Here is a 27,507-nt window from a genome sequence, read left to right on the forward strand (position 1 = left end):
AGCTAAAACCGTCTTAACTTTCATCGGAAATCAACTTAAAAAAAACGTAATCTTGGAGAGTTTTGGTTCATTTTGTCAAGAAATTTAACACAGTGTAAGGAACAATTTGTGTTCAAATTATGTAGTAAACAAAAAAATGACAAAAAATGAAATATGCTTTTTCACCTATGTCAGCAGCGGCTACCAAACGAGGCTGTGGGAGACAGAAGTAGCGCTGTACCGCTGGGTACTAGTAGCAATGATGCCTCACTGCTGTGTTCCCAAATAAAAAAAGAAATTTTAGGAAAGTTCAACCTTCCATAGTTTCCCCAAAAATCCTGTACTACGCCGAGAATGGATTCACAAAATCAGTAGAGAACAACATTTCAGTTTAAGATGAATGATACTGTGCTAGCTAGCTAAGGCTAGTCATATTAATATTACCCAGCCAGCCAAACTAGCCAGATAAACGTTAGCAGAGAGACGTTAGCAAGCTAGCTGAACCCGGTTCTCCGGCTATGACTTGATTAACCCTGTGCTGGTTATGTTCTGGGTTTAAGGTCAAAACGAGTGGAAGGTAATGTTAGTTGAGCAATAGCTCTTTAGATTAGCATGCTAAGCTAGCTAGCTAGTTAACATCCTTCAGTGGGGAGCCTGGTCTTACAAGAGTGTACACTTGCACTCTTAGCTGGACTGTATTTAGCATTAAACATTTATTTTATGTCTGATTTGATATTACAAATTATTGTGGACACAATAGTAAGTTCAGAACACTTTATAAAAGAGTGTTTTTTTTTAAGACACTGGTTGGAATGAGAAAGTTGAAGAAGGATGCTGTGCTCATGTTATTTACCTGGACAGGCCTGAAGGACTGTAGTATTGAACTACAGGGTATTTTTCTACAGTCACTAAGTTAGTTAGTAACTAACTAGCTACCAAGCATCACTTACACACCGGTTTTCAATACAGCAAACAAAGGCGATTACCTAGCTACCTTCCACATTGTGCACATAACCCTCAATCCAGTCACTGTAGCCTCTTAGTAAAGCTCTGGTTGTGTGTGAAAAAAACCCATTGGTTTCTCTTTCACATATAAAGCGATTACTGCATGAGTGAGCTGGAATTTACCACAGGAAACACTAAAGTTTCGCTGGCTGGTGTCACATGACCACGTGAAACTTATAGTCCTTAACCACTTCAACCAATTCAACGTGACATGTTGGCATGTTTAAAAAACCCTTTTAAAAGCTAGAAAAGTTAAGATAAATAACTCAATAAAAAAAAACATGTAAATGAAAGCAAAGCAAAAGAGAATTGTTTTATATCACTGTTTTTTATCTTAATCTGTACTTTGTCTAATGAATTAAAAAATCTTTTACACTTTTTTATACTTATACTTTTAAAATCTTTTTTATGTCATGATTATATGTCATTTTATACTGTAATAGTATGTTGCTTTTTATTTTTTTCTGCACATGATATATTTGAATAAATATTTTCATTACTTAGAATTATTTTTTAAAATACTTTTAATTTTTACATTCTAATTACTTTTCCCATCATTGCCTGTCTTACTTATTTGTATGCCACCAAAATAGTATCATACACAACATAGTGTACTGTAATAATAATAAAAAAGATTGTGATAATAGCAGTATTTAGCCTTGAAGGCAGTGTATATTATTTACTGTGAGATTTTTAGGGTATTCTATGGTTAATTATTTTTTGTATTGCAGTTTTTATGCATACAAAAATATTCTACATATTATTTTTTGCTATCTTGCATTATTTTGTTATTATTAGATAATTTAAAGATAGTTTACAGATCTTTCCTGTTTCTACTGAATGCTTAAAACTATTTTACTTAAATTAAATATTATTTTTCAGTATGTTTTTTTCATATTGCCGTGAATATAATTATTGCAAAATTACCCTGAGATATTGTGATATTATTTTGATATTGCCGACTCCATCACAAATATGTCTTGAGTCTGTAGGCAAAAATATTATATTTTTTTTCTATTTGTTGTCTGTTGAAGATTAAAGTGTCAGCACTCATTGAAAGGTGTTAGACAGTGAAATAAAGTATGATCATCTAGAGCAGGGATATTTAATTAAATTTCAGTTTGGTCCAGTTAGAGAAAATTTCTCCAGGCTGAGGTCCGGACCGTCCTCATTTTTAACTTGCGTTATGATTTAGTATTATATACTGTATTCTGAAGAAGCCTATAGTAGTTCTGTCAGTGTTTTATTAATGTCATCAACAACTGAAATACAAAACAAATTACACATACTTCAGTATATTTCAACAATATGTATTGTTTAAATAGACCTGTCACAATATTTACATTATTAACCTATCATAAAATAAATGGAACACCCTCAATAATTTAACTTATAGAGTCTAATAATGTGAATCTGTATGTCCACTTTGTTCAAATCGTACAATATATGGAGAAATGTTTGCTGAACTTGGCCAAAATATCAGCTTTTTTAAAAAAAAAAACAGCAGTTTTATTTTATTTAATATTATTACTGTATCAGACTTTATTATGTTGTGGGTAAAACTGATGGGGGAAGTTGCCAATGCTTTTTGTCCCATGGGGGCTGCCGTGGTTTTGAGGTAGGGTTGTTTTGGGGTTTATTTTCTTGCTGAGTTGTTCTGATCAGGTGGAGTAAAGTGGAATATTTTGCACTCTTGTCTCGGTTGTTTCTCTTTAATTCCTCTGAGTAACTCCGCTCGGTTACATTACTGTTAGTATGTTTTATAAAGGTAGTATTTTAATGTCTTTTTCTGGTGCGCACCATCTGTATTAGCTTTTCTCGCTTTATTCTCCCACTTCTCATCGCCTGCTTCTCCTGTGTGGCTCCACCCTCTCGCATCTGCACAGATCTGATTGGCAGAGGAGAGCGTTTGGTGATCTTACAGCACACGTGATTGGTCTGTGAGTTTAGTGCGCTGTAAAGCACGTAAACCATAAAGACAATAAATGTTCCGCTGCTTTAAATGAACACTGTCAGAATTAAATCCTCTCAGTAGTTTATCGGTTTGGGTCCGGATTGGACAACGTCTGTACACAGTAAAACCACTTGTCCCAATCATTTTAAAGCTCAAACAATTCACAACGTCAGTGACATCTTGTATTTATTTGGTTAATAAATACAGTAAACACAAATAACAATATATTAGGGTGGTATGGATACAATGGATACAATGATAAAATAAACTGTATGTTTTTTGAGAATAGCGCAGACGTGTATGGAGGTTGATGCTGATGAGAACATGGGGTTCGTTGTTTTTAATAATATGTCTCCTTTTCCACCCAGCCTAGAAAGAGAAAATAGAAAAGAAAATTATTAATAAGAACCATAACACACACTTCTATTTTCAGCACAATATTTCTGACTACAGTTCTGAATAGAGAATTAACCGTCAGGTGTTAGATAGAGCTTGGTCTGTAAAGTAGGTTTCTGGTTTAAGCACATTTGAGGGCATGTATGATAAATCATACTCTGGCGGTGGGGGGAATTTGGTATCCAGTGTTGACAGAAATAGGCTAATTCTATTCTAAATAGAGCTGCGCTGATGGGAGCCTGGATTCACCACTTTTACCTCTGTGTGCTATTTTTAAAACTAAAAAAACAACCATAAAAAGCTCAGAGAAACAGAGAAAACATACAACCCCTTACCTCCTGGGTTTCGCCTTAGAAGGTATCTTCTTGCCTCATCATAGAAGAAGATCAGGAATGCGTATGGGACAGCACATAATAACCACAAAGGCCTGTAATGTAGAAATTACAATTTTAGGAAAGCTCTGCTGCTATAAAAGCAATTTCCTAATATTTTATGAGGACAATATGATGAAATGTAGACTAAATGAATATATAAGAACTGTAACATGTAAACTCTATGCTTTAATTTAGTGAAGTACTTAGTGTAACTTGTTCTTACAGCCTACAACACTGAGGCAAGACAAGCACAACTTATATATAAATATAAGTTACAAGTAACTAGATAGGGGAAGGTAGTGTGAAGGAAAAGACACTCCCAGCTAAAAATGCTGATCGGCATTGCACTAGGACTGTTGTGCGGAAAAAGCAGACTCTCTTTTTTTCTACCCACTCAGAGAAAGCATGGCCTATTGTGCTCTCTCAGACTCTGGCTGCTGATGGCAAGCAGCAAGATCTGGGATTTAAACTCAAAATACCCGGACTATTCTGCTGCATCACTCAAGGCCCTATTTTACACCCTGTGCGAGGCATGTCATGAAATAATAATAATAATAATAATAATAATAATAATAATAATAATAAACAATATTTTAATTTATTATACTAGTTATTTCTAATTTTGAGAGTTAAACATATTTAATGTTGATAACCATATGAAACATTGGTAGGTTTTCAACACTTAACATGGCCCATTTCCTCTCAATATATTTACTAAATATAAGTTTGCTAAATATGAGTTGCATTGGCTGCTTCACTTAACATGAAAATACTAATTAATCTGACTAAAACTCTAAATCAGTGTTTAGAGTGTAGCAATAATTAAGCAATAGAACACAAGAGGGAGTGTGTTATCACGAATAACATGTGGTTAGGTTAGCGTAGCTTGCTTTAGCTCAGCATTAGCTTAGCATAGCTTAGCCTAGCCTGGCTGGTTAGCGTTCTGGCTGTCAGACGGCATTAACCGAGCGATTTTCCTATCCTTTTTACCACAAAAGACGAGTCAGCTCTGCGGGCGAGCGTGCCGCGGCTGAGCGCTAGCCTGTGCTAAGCTAACGCTGCTGTGGGTGTCCTGTGTCTATTCGCCGTTACTCTGCAACGCGTTGGCGGAGTGATACAGGTTTAGTGTGAGAAGGCCGTGATGTTATCACAAATATCAGCACGGCTAGAACACTTCTCAACCAATCAGATTGTGAGGTCAGAACTAACTGTTGTATAATTTACAGTACAGCTTTGTATACAGTATCGACAAAAAAAAAAAAAATCTACACACATAATAAATAAATCGTTTTATCACTCTCAAAAAAGAAACCGAAATAATTATAGTTCACTTACTTGAGTGGATACATTCTAAGGGCAACGTCCATACCCGGGCAGTAGGACAGGAAGAGTGCAAGTCCTGCCTCCTCAAATAGGCCAAATATGAGGACTTTGTTTCGGCTGCAGGAAACACAAGTGGTAATATTTGAGTTATTTCTCACATGTCTCACTCATTTTAGCTGCTCAGTGTAAAATTCAATGTGAGATGTGTAGTTTTTGTTACGTACCTCATCCCCTGTTGTACTATAGAATTGACCCTGGTCTTACAGATGATGGTATCAGCCACCTGCACTATCACAATACTGACGAAGTACGCAGTGTGGCACGTGTGCTCCATGATTTTCCTGTTTTCGTAAGTCTTACGAAACAGAAATAGATTATAGAGTATTAATTATGATGAAAATATATATTCAGTCATTCCACTCGATACTTTCCACTTGTGATACGTACCCACTGCTGGCCATAGCTGTCCTCCAGGTCGTTAATATTCCTATCATCCCAGTTTATGCGCAGACCAATCAGGAAAAATGGCATAAATCCATTTTCAGCAAGGACGACAAAGTAGGTGAAGAACCCTGAAACTGCCTGCATCATTCCTAAAACAGAAAAATAAATACACAGTGTCATTAAATATTACTAGAAGCACTAATACTACTAATACTACTAATAATAATAGTGATCAAACTTACAAAAACAGTACTTTAAACAAATAAAGAACAGTACTTAATTGACATTAATTAAAACATTATTGATCATTAGAATATTTTACTGTCTCAATTCCTTATTAGTTAACAGGCTGAAACATTCATAAGTATTTATATAATGTAATGTCACAGCTACTCTCAATTATTAATTAATTATCAATTAATTAGATATTAATTAGTTCATTGGACATTATTTAACCATTAAACTAAATGTATTAATGTTGTTAATGCTGTTAATTAATGTAGCCTTATTGTAAAGTGTTACCATAGTATGGTTATTATACAAACTAATATTGTACAATTAATTTAAAGATCATACGTTTTTTTTTTTTTTCAAAAATTGCAACATATATTTTTTACGTTAAAACAATGCTGATAATTGAAGAAAAATCTAAATGCAGCTTCACCACTTCTTCTTTTTCTTTGGCAACTTATGTCTAATTATGTCCATTTTTATCATTTTATCATATTTATCATTAGAACTCCTAGAAAAATGCTTCATCTGATACATGTGAATTCACTCCTTGTGACTCCACCACTGTTCTTTTCTATTGGGTAGCCAGAGCCATACCTGTCAAGTCTCCCGTTTTGGCCGGGAAACTACCGTATTTTACTCCTCTTTCCCGCCGTCCTCCCGTATTAGTATTTTCCCGTACATTTCCCGTATTATATTAAGATTAAAAAATATATATTATTGAGGAGGCAGGGCACTGACCGCTCTGTGTCTCTTAACCAATCGTGGAGCCGGTTCAAGGAGAAAGTCCCGCCTTTCAGGAGAAACAGCCAATCAGCTTGCAAAGGAGGGTCAGCGTGGGGAAGCCCCCCGTCGCTGTGAGTTCAGGCAGCTCGTCGGAGCAGCTGATGTTAAAACAGATCTGGATATACAGCGATTTTTCTAAAAGAAAGGTAACGGTAGGCTAATCATGGAAACTGTGATGAGATTTTTCTGATAGCTGCTTAAAAATACTCGTCTCCGAAATAAAACACACAGATTAAACCTTTTAAAATAAAAAAATTACAGCTTGTGACTAGAAACAACTAGAAATGTGGAGAGGACCGAAATTAACTGAACTGATCAGTAGTGTTCAAAAGAAAAAAAGTATTATTTAAAAATTATTAATTGTGTAGGCCACTTAGGACTAATTTTTACTGATGGAATATGTGTGGTCCATGTCCTTTTAGTAAAAGCTCATAATACTATTTTTAGGTCACCTACTGTCATTTTGCAGAATTTGTGCACTCTTTGTTCAATTTTAAATCTATTAAATAAATAAAAAAATATATAATATAAAAGAGTGCATTTAAAGGCAAAAAAGACATGAAATCTTAACTTTTTTTAAATATCTAGAAAAGGGTTTTTAATTTGGCTGTATTAAAAGAATGACATATGTAGGAATGTCCACAACATTTCAGATTCTGATAATCTAATTGTAGTGTGTAAATGGTTCACATGTGGTTATTTTAGATTTTTTGTAAACCTGCCTTAAAATGTAAGAGATACTGAACCTTCGTTGGGCTGGTGGCGACTTTAAGCGGACGGAGGAAAATATCCCTTATTTTAAAATCTAAAACTTGACAGGTATGGCCAGAGCGTTTGGAGGAAAGTGCCAGATCCCCATCTCTGATCAGTTATCTAACAGATGCCTGTGCTGGTCAGCATTCTACTACAAATTGGCAAAGCTAATTGTGCTCTCTCTGACTTTGGCTGCTGAAGACAAGTAGTATAATGTGGAATTGAAATTGGTAATTCTTGGATTATAGTGATAGTGATAGGAGTAGTAAGAGTTCATTAGTCTGCTGGACCACTCAGAGTCCCCAAACTTACAACTTTTTTTAACAGAAAGTTGTAACTTGCTCTTACAGCCTATAACACTGAGGCCAGGCAAGCACAACTTAACTACGAGTGATGAGGAGAGAGAGCATAATCCACCCACCCAGAGAAAACATGGCCAATTGTACTCGCTCAGACTCTGGCTGCTGATGGCAAGCAGTATTATCCAGGATTTAAACCAACGATCCATAGATAATAATGACATAGTGACAGTGATGGGGTAGTAACAGTTCATTAGTCTGTTAGACAACTCTGTAACAGAAAGTTGTAACTTGCTCTTATAGCCTATAACACTGAGGCCAGGCAAGCCAACTTAATTACGAGTGATGAGGAGTCTGGTACTCGCTCAGACTCTGGCTGCTGATGGCAAACAATATAATCTGGGATTTGAATTAGCAATCTACAGATTGACATAGTGATTATGATGGAGTAGTAACAGTTTATTAGTCTGTTGGACCACTTTTTAACAGAAAGTTGTAACACTGAGGCCAGGCAAGCACAACTTAAATAGAAGTTAATAGGAGTGAAGTGAGAAGAGACCACCATCTTCCTATTCAAAGAGAAAGCAAGGTTAATTGTGCTCTCTCTGACTCTGGCTGCTGATGGCGAGCATCAAGAACTGGTCACGATCCTCGTTATCAATGAGACTCCCTAAACTTACAACTTCTGAAAAGATTTTAAACTCATTCTGATATAAGTACAAATATAAGTGCCCTCATACCAATCTGCCCATAAGCCATGCTGATGAGCCTTTGATTGACAAGCTTGTCTGTTTGGGCGTTTCTGGGCTGTCTCTTCATGATGTCACTCTCAGCAGGCTCATACGCAAAAGAGATAGCAGGGACCTGTGAAGAGCAGAGATTACATAGAGAGTTCCACAGTGAGAACAGATACTACAAATCATATAGAGACAATTATCATTAATAATTTAGCTTATGCATTCTTACCATATCAGTTCCCAGGTCAATGCACAGGATAGAGACAGTGCCCAGAGGAAGAGGAATTCCAGCGGTGACGAAGAAGAGGAAGGGAGACATCTCAGGGATTTTACTGGTCAGAGTGTAGGCAATGGACTTCTTCAAGTTGTCAAAAATCAGACGACCTGATAAGAAAAATATATTTTAATATTTTCAACAAAATAGCTTTGAATTGAAATTGAAATTCTGTTTAAACATGTCCAATCTCCAAAAAATGTTATATACCTTCTTCTACTCCAGTCACAATGGAGGCAAAGTTATCATCCAGCAGAATCATGTCAGCAGCCTGTTTGGAGACATCAGATCCAGCGATACCCATAGCTACACCAATATCAGCTTTCTTCAGAGCTGGAGAATCGTTCACTCCATCACCAGTCACAGCCACGATAGCTCCCTGATGGTTTAAAAACAAAAATACAGTTATACACATTTTAATACAGCATTTTACTGCAAAACATGAATATTTGCTAAGCAACAGTAAATCTGTGGAAATTTCATAACATATATAGTATATAAATAATGTATGGTGTACTGTAAGCCTGAATAAGTTGAATTTACTTGAATAATTTGAGGAAATCAGCTGCCTTAATTTTTAAGTAATGTTCACTAAAACTTGACTTAAACCTAAAATGTTGAACAAATTATTATTTTGCCTGAATTTTAAGTTAATTTATTTAATGTTCAGGTAAGTAAATACAAGTTTATGGTAATTTAAATAAAATAGATTTTAATTTATTCTTTGTTGTTTTATTATTTAACTAAATATGAATAGTAGACTTGAAATGCTTAAAATGACATAGAGAAAGAAAATGCTATAGAGTGAATACCCCTACCCCTTAACCCTTGTGTAGTGCCCCCCTCCCCCTACACATTTATATTACATACAGTATGTTTGGCCAAGGGCTAATAAACATTGCTTCATTTGTAAATTTGAAACTAAACAAATTTTCTACTCATATCTTGAGTTTAATTCATTTTCTTTTACATTTTATTAAAAAACTAATAAAAAAAGAGTAGCACTTTTTAAAAGAAATGTAACATAAGAAAGGTAAAGGGCAAATATTAACCATGTAAGCTGTTTAAATTGCTTGCAATTTAGGTGAAGCGAGCATGTGTAAAGCATTTTAATGTAGAATTGCTTCATTTTGCTGAATTAAATACAAGTAACAAAGTAAACGAGTAACAAAAATATGAACACCACACAAGGGTTAAAAAATTATGCTTGGGTTTACATCTACAATATTGAGGCCAGGACTTAATCATAATACAGAATATGATTTACAAGTTTACCTAAGGTAGCCTGGGAGAATGACTACACACTGCTGCCAGAAGCAATAAAATTATTAACTCAATTATTAAATTGAATAAACTGGCATTTTAATGTAAGTGGCCACAAATGTGCAAATAAAATATTTGAAATATTCCGTTTTAAAAGACTGACATAACAGACTTTATTTATTTGAGTTAATTCAGTTTGTGGGTTTACACTGTGTAAGGGTTTTGGTTTATTGATTTCTTTAAATGTTCATGCATTTCAATGTGTGCTTAAATTAGTGCAGTTTACTAAAACTGTACAGTAATGGAATAAAACCTAGATAATTGATGTACATTTTAATCTATTACTTTTATTAGATGTCTAATCTAAGCTAACAGTGTACCTGGCGCTGGAAGCCTTCCACAATGATGAGTTTCTGCTGTGGAGAAGTTCTAGCGAACACAATCTCAGAGTGGTGCTTCAGAATATCATCCAGCTGCTCCGGGGTCATATTCTTCAGTTCTCCTCCGTGAACCACACAGGCCTTCGCCTCTCTGGAAAGAAATCTAGAATGAATTTGGTTGTCTTACAACCCCTAGAACCCCACATTTATTATTTTTACTACCGATTTTTTTAGACTATAAGGCACACCAGATTATAAGACTCACTATTAAATAACGTTCATAAGGCTCACTGGATTAAAAGGTGCATTTAAAGCTAACAAAGTTAAGTAAAGCTAAGCTAAGTAAACACAACTGTTATGAAAGTCAAACGAGTGCTGTATGTTAATCTACACAGATTTCTCTCCTGAAAACTGTTTATTTGGGTGAGTAAAGCGCTTCTGTTTATTCACAGTAAGCTTAGATTCCCGAATTTCTCCAGCACTAAGGCTGGAGCATTAGCATTAGCAGCTAAACGCTAGCGGTTAGCAGCTAATGCCGCCTGACAGTGCTACACTGAGGAACCCTGAGTGTTCTGGTAAGCCAGCGTGAAATTAGCTAACATTTTGACCAACGTAGATGGTTTTATCACACTTAATATACAGACTACAGGCTATACTATACGCCCCTTTGAAAGATGAATGAGCTTGCATGGTTAATGGGTAATGCTAATGCTGCTCCAGCAGTGCTAGCCAGGGTAAGGAGCAAGCTATAGACTGTTATACTCCTTTCTACAAAACGAATGAGCTAGCGCTAAGCGCAGTTAGCAGGTAATGCTAATGCTGATCCAGCAGTGCTAGCCGGGGTTAGCAGCAAGCCACAGGCCGATAATACTCTTCTCTAAACAGTGAAATAGCGGCTAGCGGCTAATACTGCTAATAATGCTCCAGTCTTGCTGCTAAATAACTAAACTGAAATTCCTGTATAACTCTGCACTTCAGTGGAGTGGCTTTACTGCTCCTTAATATCTGACTGGTAGAATTCATACTGGATTTAAAGACACACTGACTTTTTTTTTGAAAATTAAATTATTTTAAGTGCACCTTTAGTTGCAAAAAATATGGTATTCCTGATGCAGGAGAAACTGTGGATAATTTGGTAATAATTTGGTTTAGTTAAGCATGTATTGTGGAGTCCCACAGGGTTCAATTTTGGGGCCTATGATGTTTCTGATGATATTTATGATGGGAATGTCATTATTGTAGTTAGTTGTAGGTTTAAATACATGTTTTAAGGGGTTAAATTCACTGAAAATGGCATCTACATTATTCTACTTTACCTGGTGTCAACATCTTCAATAGCAATGTTCAGACGAGCTGCAATGTCCTCCACAGTCTCGTTGCCCTCAGAGATGATACCCACACCCTTAGCAATGGCTTTAGCTGTGATTGGATGATCACCTGTGACCATGATAACCTGAAAATACAGGACAATGTTGAGATGCACCAGTGGGATCATTATATCGTTTAGTTTGTCTGAGAAAAATATAAATTAAAGGACTAACCTTGATTCCAGCACTTCTGCACTTTGCTACAGCATCTGGCACAGCAGCACGAGGAGGATCAATCATAGACATGAGGCCAACGAAGCACAGGTTCTCAGTGGGGAAGTTCACATTTTCTGTATCGAATGCAAAGCCTTCTGGGAACTGGTCATCAGGGAGGTTGTAATGGCAGAAACCTGTGAAATATTGAAAAAAAAGTCTGAATATTTGCAGACAAAGGTTCTTGATATGCTGAAAGAAGTCTGTTTGTGTATAATAAAGTTATGTTTAATAAATATGATGCATTCATGCTTTTTTCTAATTTGTTAAACCAACATAATTTATTAAAATGCTAATTTTAATTTTTAAAGCTGAACTATGAGCTGAAATATATTTTCCTAGTTCATATCCTAGTAATATAAGGCTCACTGGATTATAAGGCACATTTTAAGCTAACAAAGTTAAGTAGAGCTAAGCTAAAAATGTGTGAATCTTTACAGGTTCCTGTAAAACAAAGGTTCTTGATACTCTGAAAGAAGTCTGTTTGTGTATAATATAAAGTTATGTTTAATAAATATGATGTATTCATGCTTTTTCTAATTTGTTAAACCAACATGATTTAATTAAATGATAATTTTTAAAGCTGAGCTAACAGCTTAACCCTTGTGTGGTGTTCGGGTCTGTGGGACCCGTTTTCATTTTTCATCAAATGATACTAAAAATATTTTTTCTAACTCAAACTCATTGGCATTGGCTCATTTTTTGTGAAAAACATATATCATATATTGAGTTTAATACATTTTCTTTTATGTTTTATTAAAAAAATAATAAAAATTGCTTGCAGTTTAGGTGAAGCAAGCATGTGTAAAGCATTTTAATGTAAAACTGCTTAATTTTGCTGAATTAAATACAAGTAACAAAGTAAACGAGCCTACCAGCCTACAACACTGACACCAGGCAAGCACAATATAACATAAATTACAAGTAACCAGACTGGGAAAGGCTCCACACTGATACCCAGTATAAAGATAGATGTTTTCAGGATCCAATTGGAAAGGTGTGAGATTTAGAAATTTATTTTGCACTGCCCAAACATAAAGCACATAACCTCATCCTGGAAATGAACTTTTAAGGTCCAAACTGTCAATGACCAATAAAATGATTTATGAGCTTGGCAGTGCCATATTATATCTTGTGTAAATTTGAATGTAAATTAATTAGATTGCAATTATTACAAGACATAATGAAGTTCTGAAAAGGACATTTTTTTGGGTTGAAAAAACATTATGCTTTCAGGTTTACACATAATTTCAGCATATCGTTTTCAGTAAATGCGTCACGCTGAACCAAGTTTAAATCAATTTTACAATTATTCTCACCCAGTACTCTTTCTCCAAGGCCTCCTAGCTTCATATAAGCATTCTGAAAAGCATCCTTCATCTCATCATCCAGTGGCTCTTCTTTTCCTTGAAGCAAAATGGTTGAACATCTGTCCAGAATCCTCTCAGGTGCTCCTTTCATTAATAGCAGATGTTTGGTTTCTGTATTTGAATTTGGGTTCCTGTGGATTGAGAGCTAGAAATAGACAGAGCAGGTGGGTATTACGTTACCATTTAGTTTAGCATGTTAGCATATTAGCATTCATATTTTAGAGCCTATGAAACTGAGGTTATTATGAATAATTTATAATTATTATGAGTGGTAAGAATGTAAAACTGTAATGTGGGTTTAGAAACAGAGTATTAAGGGTTAAATCTAGTAAATGTACTTTATTATTAAATAAACAGGTACCTGGTATTTGTTGGTGGAGTTGAAGGGGATCTCAGCCAGCTTCGCATGTTTGTCTCTCATATCCTTCACTGAACCACAGCAGAGCTCAATACACTTCAGCAGAGCCGATTCTGAGGCATCACCTGCTGTATTTCTCTGTTAAAAGAGAAAATGAGTTGTGTTTTATAGTAATTATAATACAAATCACAAATAACCAGACAAGGACAGGTAGCCCCAATTGAAAGACATCAAGGTTGCACTGCCCAAACATCTTAAAATCTTAAATATTTAAAATTGGTGTGTGATTTCAGTGGGTTTATATTTATACATGCAGCATTTCTACACTGTAAGCCCAGATAAGTTGAATTTACTTTAAAAAATTGAGAAAACCGGTTAGCTTAAAAACGCTAAGTAATGGGTAATGAAAACTTTACATAACTAAAGTTATTACAACTAAAGGGGAAGTTGATTTAACTTTTTTATTTTTGTTATACTGTAAGACTGGATAAGTTGAGTTTACTTAACTTTTTTTGCTCAAATTCTTTAAATAATGGGGAATAAAAACTTGAGTTAGCATAAATTAAAACATCAAGTTATTACAACTAAAAGGGAACTTGATTTGTTTCTAAGGTAGCCCAGGGGGGAATCACACTGATGGTGAGTGTTAGTCAGAAAGAGTTGGACACACCCAGTATGCAAATATATTGTGACAGAAGCCAATGGAAAAGAAGCTGCCAATCGCAACACAGTAAACTCTATTATAAGTTATTATAAGTTGGTTCAACTCAAAGATCTCAGTTGGAATAGTACAGTATATGTGCTTACAAATTCAGTTCTACTAACTCAAAATAGTTGAGTATTGTTTAGAAATATCCAATTTTATGTAAAACAGACTCAAATCATTTGAGTTCAAACAACGTATGGATTTCCATAGGCTGGCCACAAATCAAAAAGCAAATTGGAGATTTCTAAACAATACTCAACTATTTTGAGTTAGTTGAACATTTGTAGGAACATATACTGTACTATTCAAACTGAGATCTTTGAGTTGAACCAGCTTATAATAAATGAGTTTAGTCTGTTTTGCCATTAACAACTTCTTTTCCATTGGCTTCTGTCACAATCTATTTGCATACTGGGTGTGTCCAACAGTTTCTGACTGACACTCACCATCAGTGTGTAGTGATTCCCCCTGGGCTACCTTAGGTAAACTTGTAGATCACATATTATGATTAAATGCTTGGTCTCTGTGTTGTAGCTGTAGAACAGCATCATTTACTGAGCTGCAGTAACTCTGTGTTCTCTCTGTGCTCTCAGTACTTTTAATTCTTTACTGTTTTCTTTCACCTACTTTTCTATGAGTATTTAAAAAAACAGTTGAATGAAACCCGAAAGAAGACTAAAAACAAGTTCAGGAAAATATTGATTGTAAATATATATGTAAATGTATTTGTTAAGTTCCTTGTACATAAAAACGACTTACCTTAAGAATGGGAACGTTGGACTGCTCAGCGAGGAAGACGGCACGGTTGCACAGTCCAGCTACACGAGCCAGAGCCGACCATGTAGGAGAGCTTCTATCAAAAGAGGTTCCACTCTGGTTCTCTGTGGTGTCTGCTTCATGGATCTGGTTGTCGAACCACATGTGGGCCACAGTCATCCGGTTCTGGGTCAGGGTTCCAGTCTTGTCTGAGCAGATGGTGGAAGTAGAACCAAGAGTTTCCACAGCTTCCAGATTCTTCACCAGGCAGTTCTTCTTGGCCATTCGCTTGGCGGTTAGAGTCAGACACACCTAAAAGTGGTTATAGATTTTAGTTTCCTAAAACAGCTTTTTATAAAAGTTTCAGTAGGTCAGTGTTCTTCAATCCTGGTCCTAGTGTCCCACTACCCAGCAAATCTTAGAATATTGCCTACTTTTAGAGGGCAGGAGATCCCAGGACCAGGATTGGAGAACCTTTGCTGTAGAGGTCCATTTTTGTATGCACTTGCATCAAGTACATAACTTAGTGCTAAATGATACAAGCCATTCATGCATTAATTGTTGTTTATTCCATCAGGGTTATGGTTTTAAATGTCTAAGCAATCTCTTATAAATACCAATATCTAAAAGTACTTCTACCGAGCAGCAGAAACATAAATATATATATTTTTTAACCTTATTTCCACTGAGATTTTTACCTGATATCAAATTTTAAAATATAAAATAACAGTACTCACAGTGACTGTAGCTAGTAGACCCTCCGGCACGTTGGCCACAATGATACCAATCAGGAAAATCACAGCTTCCAGCCAACCATAGCCAAGGATAAGAGAAAGAGTGCAGAAGGTGACGCCCAGGAAAACTGCCACAGTGGTGATGATGTGGATGAAGTGCTCGATCTCAATGGCAATTGGAGTCTTTCCAACCTCAAGGCTTGATGCAAGTGTTGCAATACGACCCATCACAGTGCGATCACCAGTGTTAATAACAATGCCTGTAGCAGAACCTAATGGAGATAGGAAGTGCAAAAACTTATATTAATACTAACATTTAATCTTTAATATTCTTCTTCTTCTATCTTATATTCTTAAGCTTCCCCATAACAAAATATCTTATATTTTGGTAATGTCCTATACAAGTTCAAATCTTAAGTTGATTTCTAATTTTAAATAAATTTTAAAGTAAAATTTTCTCCCCAATTTACATGGCCTATAACCCACTCATTAGGACTCCCCCTTTCACTAGTAATGCCCCAAAACACCAGGAGGGTGAAGACTAGCACATGCTTCCTCTGATACATGTGAAGTCAGCCACCGCTTCTTTTTGAGCTGCTGCTGATGCTGTAGCATTGCCGAGCAGCGTCACATCGCTAACATTTGAAGGAAAGCACAGTGACTCGGTTCTGATACATCAGCTCACAGACGCCCTGTGCTGCAGACATCACCCTTTAGGGATGTGGGGAGAGAGCGCCATCTACCCACCCGGAGGGAGCAGGGCCAATTGTGTCTCCTCATTAATGAAATTATTATTATCTGTCAAAAAGTTACCTTCAACACAGTTTGTTGAAAAGAACACAATGTTCCTCGTCTCCAGTGGATTCTCGTGGGAAAATTCAGGAGTGCGAGGTTGGGGTTCGGATTCACCAGTAAGGGAAGAGTTATCCACCTAAGAAAAAGAGGTAGAGTTACTATTAGGTCTAGGTCTATTACTCTACTCTATTACTCTATTTGAGTAATGTTCGTAAATCAGGGGCGTCACGATTCTCTAAATCCTCGATTCGATTTTATTTCCGGGTTAATTTTAGGGTCACGATTCGATTCAATTCGATTTTCTTTCTTTCTTTTTTTTTTTTTTTACAGCAGAGAGGCCTATGCCAGTTTTAGATTAGTCTATGGTCAGTCATTGGTTTGATTCATCAAATTTACAATATCTTATTTCAAAAAGTGGGCTTGATAAAAGTGATGCAAAGTGATACAAGTGATCTGTAATACACCACATTAGGCAATAATGGTCAAATTTAAATAATTTAATTAAGATATATTTGTAATGCCTTCTAGTGGCTTTTTTGGTAGCAGCAGTGTGCACTATTAAAACAGCAATGTGCAACATAACAAAATAAATAATAAAAAAATACAGGAACAGTCATGTACAAAATAATAGAACAATAGAGCCTTAACAAACTGAACTCTATCCTACTATAACAGTTAAACATGAAAAATAAGACTTTAGGACTTTTTCTTTAATAAAGATATATTATTAACTTTATCTAAGAGAAAGATGCTCCTTAAGGTACCAAAACTATTAACATATTTGAGGCTAGACAAAACAACTGTTATTTTTATATATTTTTTAAATTTTGTCCTTAAGAAGATGAAAATGTCCACATTGTGTGAGCTATTTGCGTAGCTTAGAGGGAGGGATCGTTGATCATCTTTTTGACTTCGAGGCTCGAGACCAGGACATAATTTCGATCGATTTCGATAAAATATCGAAATCGTGACACCTCTACTGTAAATGGATGTAATTTATAATCTCACCTTGCACCCATGAGCTGAAGTGATGCGTAGATCTGCAGGAATGCGGTCACCGCCTTTGATCTCCACAAGATCACCAGCAACTACCTCCTCAGCTCTAATGCTCTTCTTCTCACCATCACGAACAACCAGTGCATGCTATGATTACCACAATAAAATAAAATAAAATTAATAAAATGAAATAGAAAAGGGTATCATTTTCAACATTCTCTACACTTTCTTTCTGGATTTTCGTACAGTACCTGAGGGACGAGGTTCTTGAAGGAGTCCATGATCTTGGAGCTCTTGGCTTCTTGGTAGTAGGAGAAGCAGCCGGTGATTAAAACCACAGAGGAAAGAACGATACCCAGGTACAACTGATGCAAAAAGGAATAAGGAAAATATATTAGAAAAATCGTATTAACCAACACAATCTTTACAACAGTGAAGCTACAAGTGTTCATCATATTGTTCAGATACATGAAAAACGTACGTTGTCATTAGTCGGATCAGTTTCTGTCGAGATCTGTACAGCGTAAGCGAAAAAACAGAGGAAAGAACCGATCCACAGTAGAGTACAGAATCCACCGAACAGCTGCCTGCAGAACTTAATCCATTCTGGGGTTGTCGGTGGAGGGGTCAGAGCGTTGGGTCCATCTCTGTCGAGGATCTCCTTTGCACGGACACTGGATAAACCCTTTTTTAGGGAAAATGTAAAAGACAGAAATTGTAAAAATTAATAGTATAACATAATATACTTTATTTTATTATCTTTTCTCATTTATTTTCCTGTGTGTTTGTGATTTGAAAAACGGGTACCACTTTAAAATAAGACTACCTTTATAAAGGGTTTATAAATGGTTTACATATATAATATATATAAATGGTTGTAAATGCCTTAAAAATCATAATTAATTAGTTATAACACATACATAAAAAGGGCAACAGTATAGATGGCTGTGGGTTCACTATTTGGCAAACAACAGGTCATTGTTGCCCTTTCTACGTATGTGTTATAACTGATTATTAATGTTATTAATTTTTAAGGCATTTACAACCTAATTAGTAACCATTAATAAACTAATTGTAAACCATTTATAAACCCTTTATAAAGGTAGTCTTATTTCAAAGTGGTACCGAAAAATGTTTTTCACTTACCCTGGACAGATCTGTACCATATTTTCGATGGAGCTCGTCCAAGGTCAATTTGTGATCATCCTGTGAGGAAAGAAGTATATTTTACATGTAAAATTTTATATATGTATATAATTGGTTTCGGTTAATGTTAACACCTTAACATATGCAATTATTGTAAAAAAAACTTTTACACTTAAATGTATTTACATAAATTATTCATTTTACTAAATTGATCCATTCTTCCTGCTGAGTCTAGTGATGTATTATTTCATGTTCTTTGGCTAGTTTTTAGTGGGTTTTTTATTTAAGATGCCAGTTCAGAAAGTACCCTTTGAGCCCAGTAAACTTTGCTTTTTATAATGAGAAGAGTTTGCGTGAAAATATAATTTGTAAACTTTTCTTAATTAAAAGTACAGCCCAATTTTGTTTAGAAATTTGTAGAAATATTGCATATAAGTTTGAGTAAAGTTCACGAGACTTGAGTACAGTAGACTATGCTCATTACAATTAGACTTAGACTTCCTTTATTGTCATTCTTAATACACTCCTGTACGCAGAACGAAATTTCGTTGCATTTACTCGCAAAAAATATATATATACAAAAGATATATGAAAATTTAGCAGCATAAATATTAAGTATAGATATATCACATAGATTCACAATGTACATCTGCAAAAATATACACACCTCTATGATAGAATCATAAATATCTATAAATAAAGTGACTTGTGAAGTTATAAATATGTAAAGTATGTAAAAGTAAATAACCAATACTCAGTTTATCATATGGCTCACAGTTTTCTTAAATTGATCAAAGTTTTAGGAGTTTAACAGTCTAATAGCTTTGGGGAAAAAACTGTTACAGAACCTGGTGGTCCTGCACCGCATACTCCTATATCTTTTTCCAGAAGTCAGCAGGGAAAAGCAGGAAAAGATTTTATGAGATTTTTATGAGATTTTTATGAGATTTTACCTAAAATATTACCTTTTAACTTAATTAAATGCTTAATTAAACGAATAAATACATCGCAATATAGTATTTTGTGTGTATTATGTTTGGCGATTTTGAAGAAACGTTGCATTTAAATTTTTTAAAAGTCAAGACTGTTTGTCACAACTCATAAGGTACAGAAGAGAAGTTCTGGTATCACACGGTACGAGAACAGATATCTCACACACTTTATTGTAAGTGTGTGAGATATCTGTTTAAGTAGTTTAAGTTGGTTTTAAAGAGACAGCACTGCAGTGAATTATGTTTACAAAACGTCAAATTAGAAAATACCAATTAAAAGCCACATTAAACAGGTTGATAGCTAGCTATGCTGTAGATAAAGCAAGCTAGCTGGGAAATACACAAAACATGTTGCTGAATTTAATAGGAAGCTAACTAGCTAACTGTTGGTTTTCACAAGGTTAAATGGCTCATTTGTCAGAGTTAGCTCACTGGCTAGTCACCTGATAAATTCAGCAGCTGGCCGTTAACTAGCTAAAGCATGGAGGCTAATTGTTCTGCTTATTGGGAAACTTGGCTGGCGTTATAGCTTGCTAAGCCCGGTCACTGGGGTCACTAATGGCGCAAGTTTGACGCTAGCTAGCATGTTGCTAATGCCGCTATGTGCACACTTCAAGCGATAGCCTCTGCTCACCTCTAAATCGCTTCCATTGCCCGCAGCAGTTATTCTAATTTTTTAACACTATCACTTCCCCAACCTCACTTACTTTCAAGTACAGTTACTGTCAGAACTATTTTGTAACATATGCATATTTATATGTACATATTTTATATTTATATATTGGCACATCAGTCACTTTTTATAATCAATGTCATTGCACCTTGCACTTTGCTCTGTAAATTATCTTACGACCATTAGCAACATCTATCGCACTGCTCAGTTTACAGATATATCTTTACCTTGTATAGTATTTTTATAGCCTTATATATTTCTATTCTTCTGTGTTTTAATTTATGTTTAAATATGTTTCTTATTGTATTTTGTTGTTGCTGCTGGATGCCTAAATTTCATCTATCATTTGGGTGGAGGGTCTCAGCACTGCAGTTGATTTGAAATGATATAGGACTTATTTGGTTTACATTGGTTTATTAATGTTTATAAATGTTCATAAATGTATATAATGTACTACAGTTGGGTCAGTTGGGTCAGTTGTAGCAGTAACTTAAATTCTTACTCATATTCATCTTATAATAAACAATATAAACAGCTTTACGTAACTCACCGGAGAGACCAAAAATGTTTTCTTACCAAAAATGTTTCGTAGTTTATACTTAATTTACTGTTACCCTACATTTTTAAGTAAAACTTGCACATTATTTTTAAGAGACTAGACTCTCACCACCTCTCTCTCTCTCTCTTACTCTCTCTCTTTCTCTCTCTCTCACACACATTTCCTCTACCTGCCTTAATTGCTCCTTTCTCTTATTCTGCAGATGTTTTTTTAATTTTTAAATATTTAAAACATACTTGAACATAGTTTACAAAGGACAATGTGTGTTCAAAGTAAAAAATATACAATTTTAACAAACATAGTAAAATATAAATGAAATCTAATTGTGTTGATTGCATTGACTCTTTTATATTACATTTAAAATATCTTTGGTAAGAATAAAATGGCTTTTAATTGCGATTTAAGCGCAATTAATCTCAGCAAATCGTGTAATAAATTAGTTCATAGTTTTTCTTTTCCCTCCAAATACACAGAACACTTGTGAAAACTATTTAAATTTATTTAGTTACATTATCATAACATGGTAAAAAAAAAAACAGACTTACCAGATCCAGTTCTTTCTTCAGATTATCCACGTTCTTTCCATTTTTCCCCCCATCCTCTGTGGTTTTTGCCACAGTGTACTTGTCTTTTCCTTTCTAGTAAACACAAAAGAATAAAAAACGCATGAAAATATGAGCAAAAATGATCATGAACTGTATCAGTAAGTTCTAGGAGAAAACAGGCTGAAGCAAATAATGATTCAAAGTGAAAATCACTCACTCCCCGTCCCATTTTTCCTCCACTTTCTTCTCAGCTGTCCTGTCAGTGTCTCTACAGACACGTCAGAGACTTTCTGAAGACTGTGCGCTAATTTTTATACCCCATCAGTTCACCTGTGTGAAGGGGAGGGTGTTTGGGGGGAAACTGGACATACTGGTAGCTAATTTGTTCTAAATGACCACCTAGAAAAAGCCTTCCCAAAACATCTGTAGTGTTTGTGGAAAAGTTGTTGAGTTATTTTTCAGTACACAACACACCTATACAGGTATGGCATGCATCCGCTGCTACTGGGAAGACAACAGTTTTCCAGGAAAAACTCTGGCATTTAATCTTCTTTTTTTCCTGTTAATCTACTTCCAAAACACAATAGCATGAATTAAAACACAAAACAGTCCAGTCCAGGTGTGTTAATCTACACCTATCCTAAAATATATCCTAAAGTACAAACGACTGGGAATTATTTGGTAACCATTCAGTTTAGGATATCCTGTGGAGCCCCACAGGGCTCTATTCTGGGGTCTGTGAAACTTATGTAATGTATTACAGTTATTAGAGTTATTGGAGTAAGAAACTGAGGCTTAGGGGTTCAATGTAACACAGAAACACTTGCGAAGTCTGACAAATGTGTGACTTGTGAATAATTTTTAGCACAATCTTCATATTCATTCTTCATATTTTTTATATATTTATATTATGTGTGCATTCAAGTTACAGTCTCAGTAATTATGGACTAAACGTGTGGAAAAAAAAAACATTTATTTGATAGCAGCACAAGTACCTCTGCAGTGGTGTGAACACTGCCAAAAACAATAATTTCTAACTTCCTTGTGCTTTTAAAAGTGATTTATTCTGCTAAAAGTGTCTCATTTTGTCATAATTTGGAAGATCATTTTGCTTAATTCAGGAAATTTAGTTTTTGTTAATAAATACAATTCTTAAAACAATTAAAACTATCTGCCAATGGAAGGAGAATCTTTCAGTGGATTAAATGACTTAAAACAAAGAAAAGATGAGTCAGAAATAAAGATTAAGAGGATTTAACTTGCTAAAATTTAAATTTTTACAGTGTAGCTTAGCTTGGCTTAGCTAATAATGTCCAAAGTCAATGTGGATTTTTTTTCTGACTGTACGCTGGTTTAGGCCTCTTTGTGTCCTCCAAGACTAATCTTAATTCATGTCTTGGACCAATAAATGCATCAGCATTTTTTATAAAAAAAAAAAAAAAATGAAGTTTTGTTTCCAAAATCTGACTGTAAATAAAGGCTTTGAATATTTTTGGCCTGTTTTTTTTCTTTTTTAATATTGTGTGATTTTCCAGTTCCAGTGTCACTTTATCAAACTTAAAAATATTAATAATTCTAATTCTAAATAATAAAAATTATTTAAAATGCACATTATGCATTTTTAGCAAAGGATGTTTCTTTTGACAGTTATGGACTTCAAATGGACATCGGCAGTGTGTAGTTTGTAATTTTTACATCCGCTGAGCTTTTAATAATGATAAATTTCATAGTCGATATGATAAATACAATCAAAGAAGCAAATATGACCCCTTTTTATGTGAGCTATATCACTCAGTTCTTTCATTTTAAATGTTATTCCTGATCTGGTCATTTGAGTGCCAAAACCAGAGGTGGAAAGTAATGAATTACATTTACTCAAATTACTGTAATTAAGTAGATTTTATGAGTAATTTGTCATTTTTTAAGTAGTTTTTAAAATACGTAATTTTACTTTTACTCAAGTACATTTTGACAGAAGTAATTTACTTCACTACAATGGAAAACTCACAATTACTGAGCAAATAATTAAATGCTGGGGGAAAAAAAAACTAATATAATAAAACTGTGAATAAAAAAAAAAAAGAGTTTTGTTCTCCATGGCAGCGCAGCTGAACTTTTCCCAGTAATGTTTATTACGGTTAGCGGGAGAGACGCTGTGTGAATCAGCTGTGCTCAGGGGGGAACCGGTGTTCTGTCGAGTTATGCTACCCATCAATATGTGCTTCTTTCTTTATGTGCCGACAAACACTTTTTTTTCGTATGATTTCATGTTTTTCATGATCTGCTTAAATGTAAAAAAAAAAACATGTAAATATCAGTTAAAGCATAGCAATGGCAAATTACAAAAAAATATGAACTGTAAAAATTTAAAAATACAGTTTATAGTCACCTATATTACCATTACTTTTTAACAGTAAAGAAAATAATTGGATCATAGAAACCTATAACACTTGTTCTTGAAAATGTTTTATGGGGTGGTCTGAACAAATACTGCCTGAAAGATCCAAATTATTACGTATTAAGATTTAATTTATGATTTGTTTTTACTTTTTTACATCAAATATTTAAAAGTAACTATGTACATTTTAAATTGAGTAAATTTTTACTTTTACTCGAGTAGATTTTTAGCAAAGTAAAGGTACTTTTACTTAATTACAAATTTTCAGTACTTTTTCCACCTCTGGCCAAAACACACTGCATTACTTCCTGCATTTAGTTCTATTTGCTAGTTTATATAAGCCACTTAAATCCTTTATTGTTCTTTTTCCACAGTTTTGGGTTCAGAGTGTTCAGAACAGTGAGTTTATGAATCGGGTTTGGGGAGGCAGTATTAAATAAACTCCTCCACAGCTGCTCTACACAGTTGTGTTTACTCTAAAGCCACGGTGTAGGAGTGAAAAGAGCCTTAAGACATAACTTTATACAGACAGAGGATTTATTTTCCACTGTTAGTGAAAATAATTCTACAGACTACACATTATAAAGTCCAGCACGCGCAGTGTTTTGGAGATAACTGCACAGAGAGTGGAAAGATCATTTCAAAGCTGAGCGTTTACCATAAACATACGAGATATGGGCAAATATTTTCCAGGTATTTGCGGTTAAATTTGTGGTCACTCATTTCTTTCAGAGTAATCGGCCTTCCTTTAATTTCTTGGAATTGTCTTCGTCACTGACTTCGTCACGACTCTCCCATCTCCACCCTACTATCATTACAACCTTTATCCTTCTTTTTTTGTGTAAATAAAAAAAACTCACCTTGTGGAGCCATCTTTTCTTAACGGTTTACTGTCCATTAGGAAACTGCAGGTACATCTTTTTTTTTTTTTTTTTTTTTTTTTTTTTTTTACAGTAAAACCAAATTTTACTGCCCACGATCAGACATAGACAGATAACATTGTTTTAATACAGCCCAATAAATTAAAACAAGCTTATAAATAAAGTCTCAAAAATTAGTACTCAATGCTCTATTCTGAAGAGGTTAAAATACTTAAAAAACTATGAATCCAAATAGGTACAAAGCTAAAAAATACAGAAAGGCTCTGAGACACTTTATCTACAAATAGAGAAATAAAATAAATTAAATAGTTTTATTTATACTATTTATAGGTATATGTTTGAGTAAAATAAGCATTGTTGCTTTATTCTATAAACTGCTGGCGATATTTTTCCTACATTCAAAAAATAAAGATATTGCCACTTAAAGAATTTATTTGCAGAAAATGAAAATTGGCTGAAATAACAAAAAAAGTTGCGGAGCTTTCAGATTTCAAATAATGCAAAGAAAACAAGTTCATATTCATTTTTTAAATAACATTTCTTTTATTATTTTAAATTCAATATTTGGTAACTAACCAGTTTTAATGCATCTCTGCATGCTCTCCTCCACCAGTCTTTCACACTGCTTTTGGGTGACCTTATTCCACATGCTCCTGAAACAGAAATTCAAGCAGTTTTTTTTTACTTTGTTTGATGGCTCCTGACTACATTTTACAGTTTTTAAATGGAATGGAATTAATTTGAAGTGGTCTCTTAATTTTTATGGAGCTAAATAAAATCACTGGTAAAGGAATATTTGCATAAATAGTTGCGCCCAAAAGTGTTTGATAGCAACACTATTCAGAGGAAAAAAATAAAAGTTAGCGGGAACAATAAATGATTAAACATTTAGACTTTTGCATGAAACTCTTTTTTTCACAATTAAATGTAAGTGTCACAACCTTTTTTTGGAATTTGGGTTGTAGTTTCACATCATGATTTGTTCATGATTATTTAATTCATTAATTAAATAATAACATTTTAATTTCTTTTTAACTCAGAAGAGTCTATAATTCAATATTTGGTGACTAACCTTGCTTTTTTTAATCACAGTTTTAATGCATCTTGGCATGCTCTCCTCCACCAGTCTTTCACACTACTTTTGGGTGACCTTATGCCATATACTTATGGAATTCAAGCAGTTCAGTTTGGTTTGATGGCTTGTGATCATCCAACTTCCTCTTGATTATATTCCAGAGGTTTTCAATTTAATGGAATTAATTTAAAGTTTTCTCTTAATTTTTCTGGAGCTAACTAAAATCACTGTCAAATAAATAATTTCATAAATACCTAGAAGTGTTGGATAGCAAAAATATATAATATATATATATATATATATATATATATATATATATATAATAAGGAAGATAAAAGTTACCAGGAACAATAAATCATTAAACATTTGAATGTAATTAAGTGTCACAACGTTTTTTTTTTTTGTGATGCTTCACATATGTTGTTTATGATTATTTTTTAGTGGGTGTAATGTAATGTTATATTTACATTTTATTCTTTTTTTGAGTGTACACTCATTTTTTTGTATTATCTTTCTTTTTATTTCTCTTTATCCAGCATGTTGAGCATCAGATGCCAAATTGAAAGTATTAGAAAGAAATTAGGTTGTTGCAGATCTGTGTTCTATAGCACCCAAGCAAATCATGTTTAATGTTTAATAAACATTCTATCAGGTTACCTTTTATTTAAAGTCAAAATAAATAGGAATTTCTGACACATTCATCAGGTAAGAAATAAAAAAAATGGTCAATTGGATTTAGAATGCATAAATAATTGAATGATATTTAAAGGTGAATAAAAAAATGCAAATAAGCAGAACATCTAGGTATTTCTAATCTTGTTCTAGAAATGTGAACCTCCTCTGTGATTTGCTTGAGTTTTATAGTTTCTACAGTATATTTTGAGTACATTCAATCCAAAAACTATTAAAGCAATAGTTTACTTTTATTAATATAACAGTAAACAGTAGCTATTGTATTGAGGGGGTGGGTGACTCCCAGTATGCTAATGCGCCGCCCTCTTTCTTTAGTTGGGGTTGTTTAGGGTAGATTTGTGTTGTTGTTGTGTGTGTGTGTGTGTGTGTGTGTGTGTGTGTTTGGAGGCGGGTGTTTGTGTGTGCGTGTGTGTTTATTTGTGTGTATTTACTACCTGTGGTGGTGAGGGTCCTACCAGTGAGCCGCTATAGTAAAATTGACCTGCTGTGTTTATTCCTGTTTAAATAAATGTACTGAACTATATATATGTATATATATATACGTATATATATATATATACGTATATATATATATTCCAATTCCAGTTTTATGTTTTTTGGATACAATCCGGGTTAGCACCCGAACATCCCTTTCAGACAGCTTCCTCTTACAGCGTCCACAGTTAATCCTGTTGGATGTGGTTGGTCCTTCTTGGTGGTATGCTGATGTTACCCTGGATACCGTGGCTCTTGATGCATCACAAAGACTTGCTGTCTTGGTCACAGATGCTCCAGCAAGACGTGCACCAACAATTTGTCCTCTTTTGAACTCTGGTATGTCACCCATAATGTTGTGTTCATTGCAATATTTAGAGCAGAACTGTGCTCTTACCCTGATAATTGAACCTTCACACTCTGCTCTTACTGGTGCAATAATGTGCAATTAATGAAGATTGGTCACCAGGCTGCACCAATTTAGCTGTGAAACCTAAAATCCCACACTTAAATTACAGGTGTTCCAGTTTTATTGTCTAACCCCTGTATTTGTAATAATAATAATACTTTATTTTTAT

General features: G+C 34.4%; 1 protein-coding gene and 1 long non-coding RNA gene across 3 annotated transcripts in view; one reads left to right on the forward strand and one right to left on the reverse strand.

The window, feature by feature from the left end:
- The window catches only part of LOC125785570 (uncharacterized), a 26,709-nt gene extending 11,515 nt beyond the window's left edge, over nucleotides 1-15,194 (forward strand). The window contains exon 2 of the long non-coding RNA XR_007427918.1: nucleotides 15,078-15,194. This is a non-coding gene — a long non-coding RNA (uncharacterized LOC125785570). The remainder of the gene's footprint in view (nucleotides 1-15,077) is intronic.
- LOC103044221 (sodium/potassium-transporting ATPase subunit alpha-1) overlaps nucleotides 3,108-27,507 on the reverse strand; it is an 82,392-nt gene continuing 57,992 nt past the window's right edge. Inside the window, exons 1-22 of one of the 2 annotated variants that reach the window (XM_049469260.1) lie at nucleotides 21,626-21,730; nucleotides 21,409-21,501; nucleotides 18,640-18,699; nucleotides 17,975-18,178; nucleotides 17,745-17,858; nucleotides 17,506-17,640; nucleotides 16,516-16,633; nucleotides 15,706-15,974; nucleotides 14,972-15,280; nucleotides 13,510-13,644; nucleotides 13,098-13,293; nucleotides 11,740-11,915; nucleotides 11,515-11,651; nucleotides 10,199-10,349; nucleotides 8,766-8,934; nucleotides 8,511-8,665; nucleotides 8,285-8,408; nucleotides 5,479-5,624; nucleotides 5,256-5,386; nucleotides 5,044-5,148; nucleotides 3,670-3,761; nucleotides 3,108-3,307 (exon numbers count right to left, since the gene is read on the reverse strand). In XM_049469260.1, coding sequence (XP_049325217.1) covers nucleotides 3,279-3,307; nucleotides 3,670-3,761; nucleotides 5,044-5,148; nucleotides 5,256-5,386; nucleotides 5,479-5,624; nucleotides 8,285-8,408; nucleotides 8,511-8,665; nucleotides 8,766-8,934; nucleotides 10,199-10,349; nucleotides 11,515-11,651; nucleotides 11,740-11,915; nucleotides 13,098-13,293; nucleotides 13,510-13,644; nucleotides 14,972-15,280; nucleotides 15,706-15,974; nucleotides 16,516-16,633; nucleotides 17,506-17,640; nucleotides 17,745-17,858; nucleotides 17,975-18,178; nucleotides 18,640-18,699; nucleotides 21,409-21,501; nucleotides 21,626-21,637 — 3,060 coding nt within the window. In that variant the 5' untranslated portion in view covers nucleotides 21,638-21,730 and the 3' untranslated portion in view covers nucleotides 3,108-3,278. Of the gene's footprint in view, nucleotides 3,308-3,669; nucleotides 3,762-5,043; nucleotides 5,149-5,255; nucleotides 5,387-5,478; nucleotides 5,625-8,284; nucleotides 8,409-8,510; nucleotides 8,666-8,765; nucleotides 8,935-10,198; nucleotides 10,350-11,514; nucleotides 11,652-11,739; nucleotides 11,916-13,097; nucleotides 13,294-13,509; nucleotides 13,645-14,971; nucleotides 15,281-15,705; nucleotides 15,975-16,515; nucleotides 16,634-17,505; nucleotides 17,641-17,744; nucleotides 17,859-17,974; nucleotides 18,179-18,639; nucleotides 18,700-21,408; nucleotides 21,502-21,625; nucleotides 21,731-27,507 lie in introns of those variants that run through there. The other variant, XM_049469259.1, reaches the window with a different exon arrangement.

Source organism: Astyanax mexicanus, chromosome 21 (genome assembly GCF_023375975.1).
Source record: "Astyanax mexicanus isolate ESR-SI-001 chromosome 21, AstMex3_surface, whole genome shotgun sequence".
Taxonomy (NCBI): domain Eukaryota; kingdom Metazoa; phylum Chordata; class Actinopteri; order Characiformes; family Acestrorhamphidae; genus Astyanax; species Astyanax mexicanus.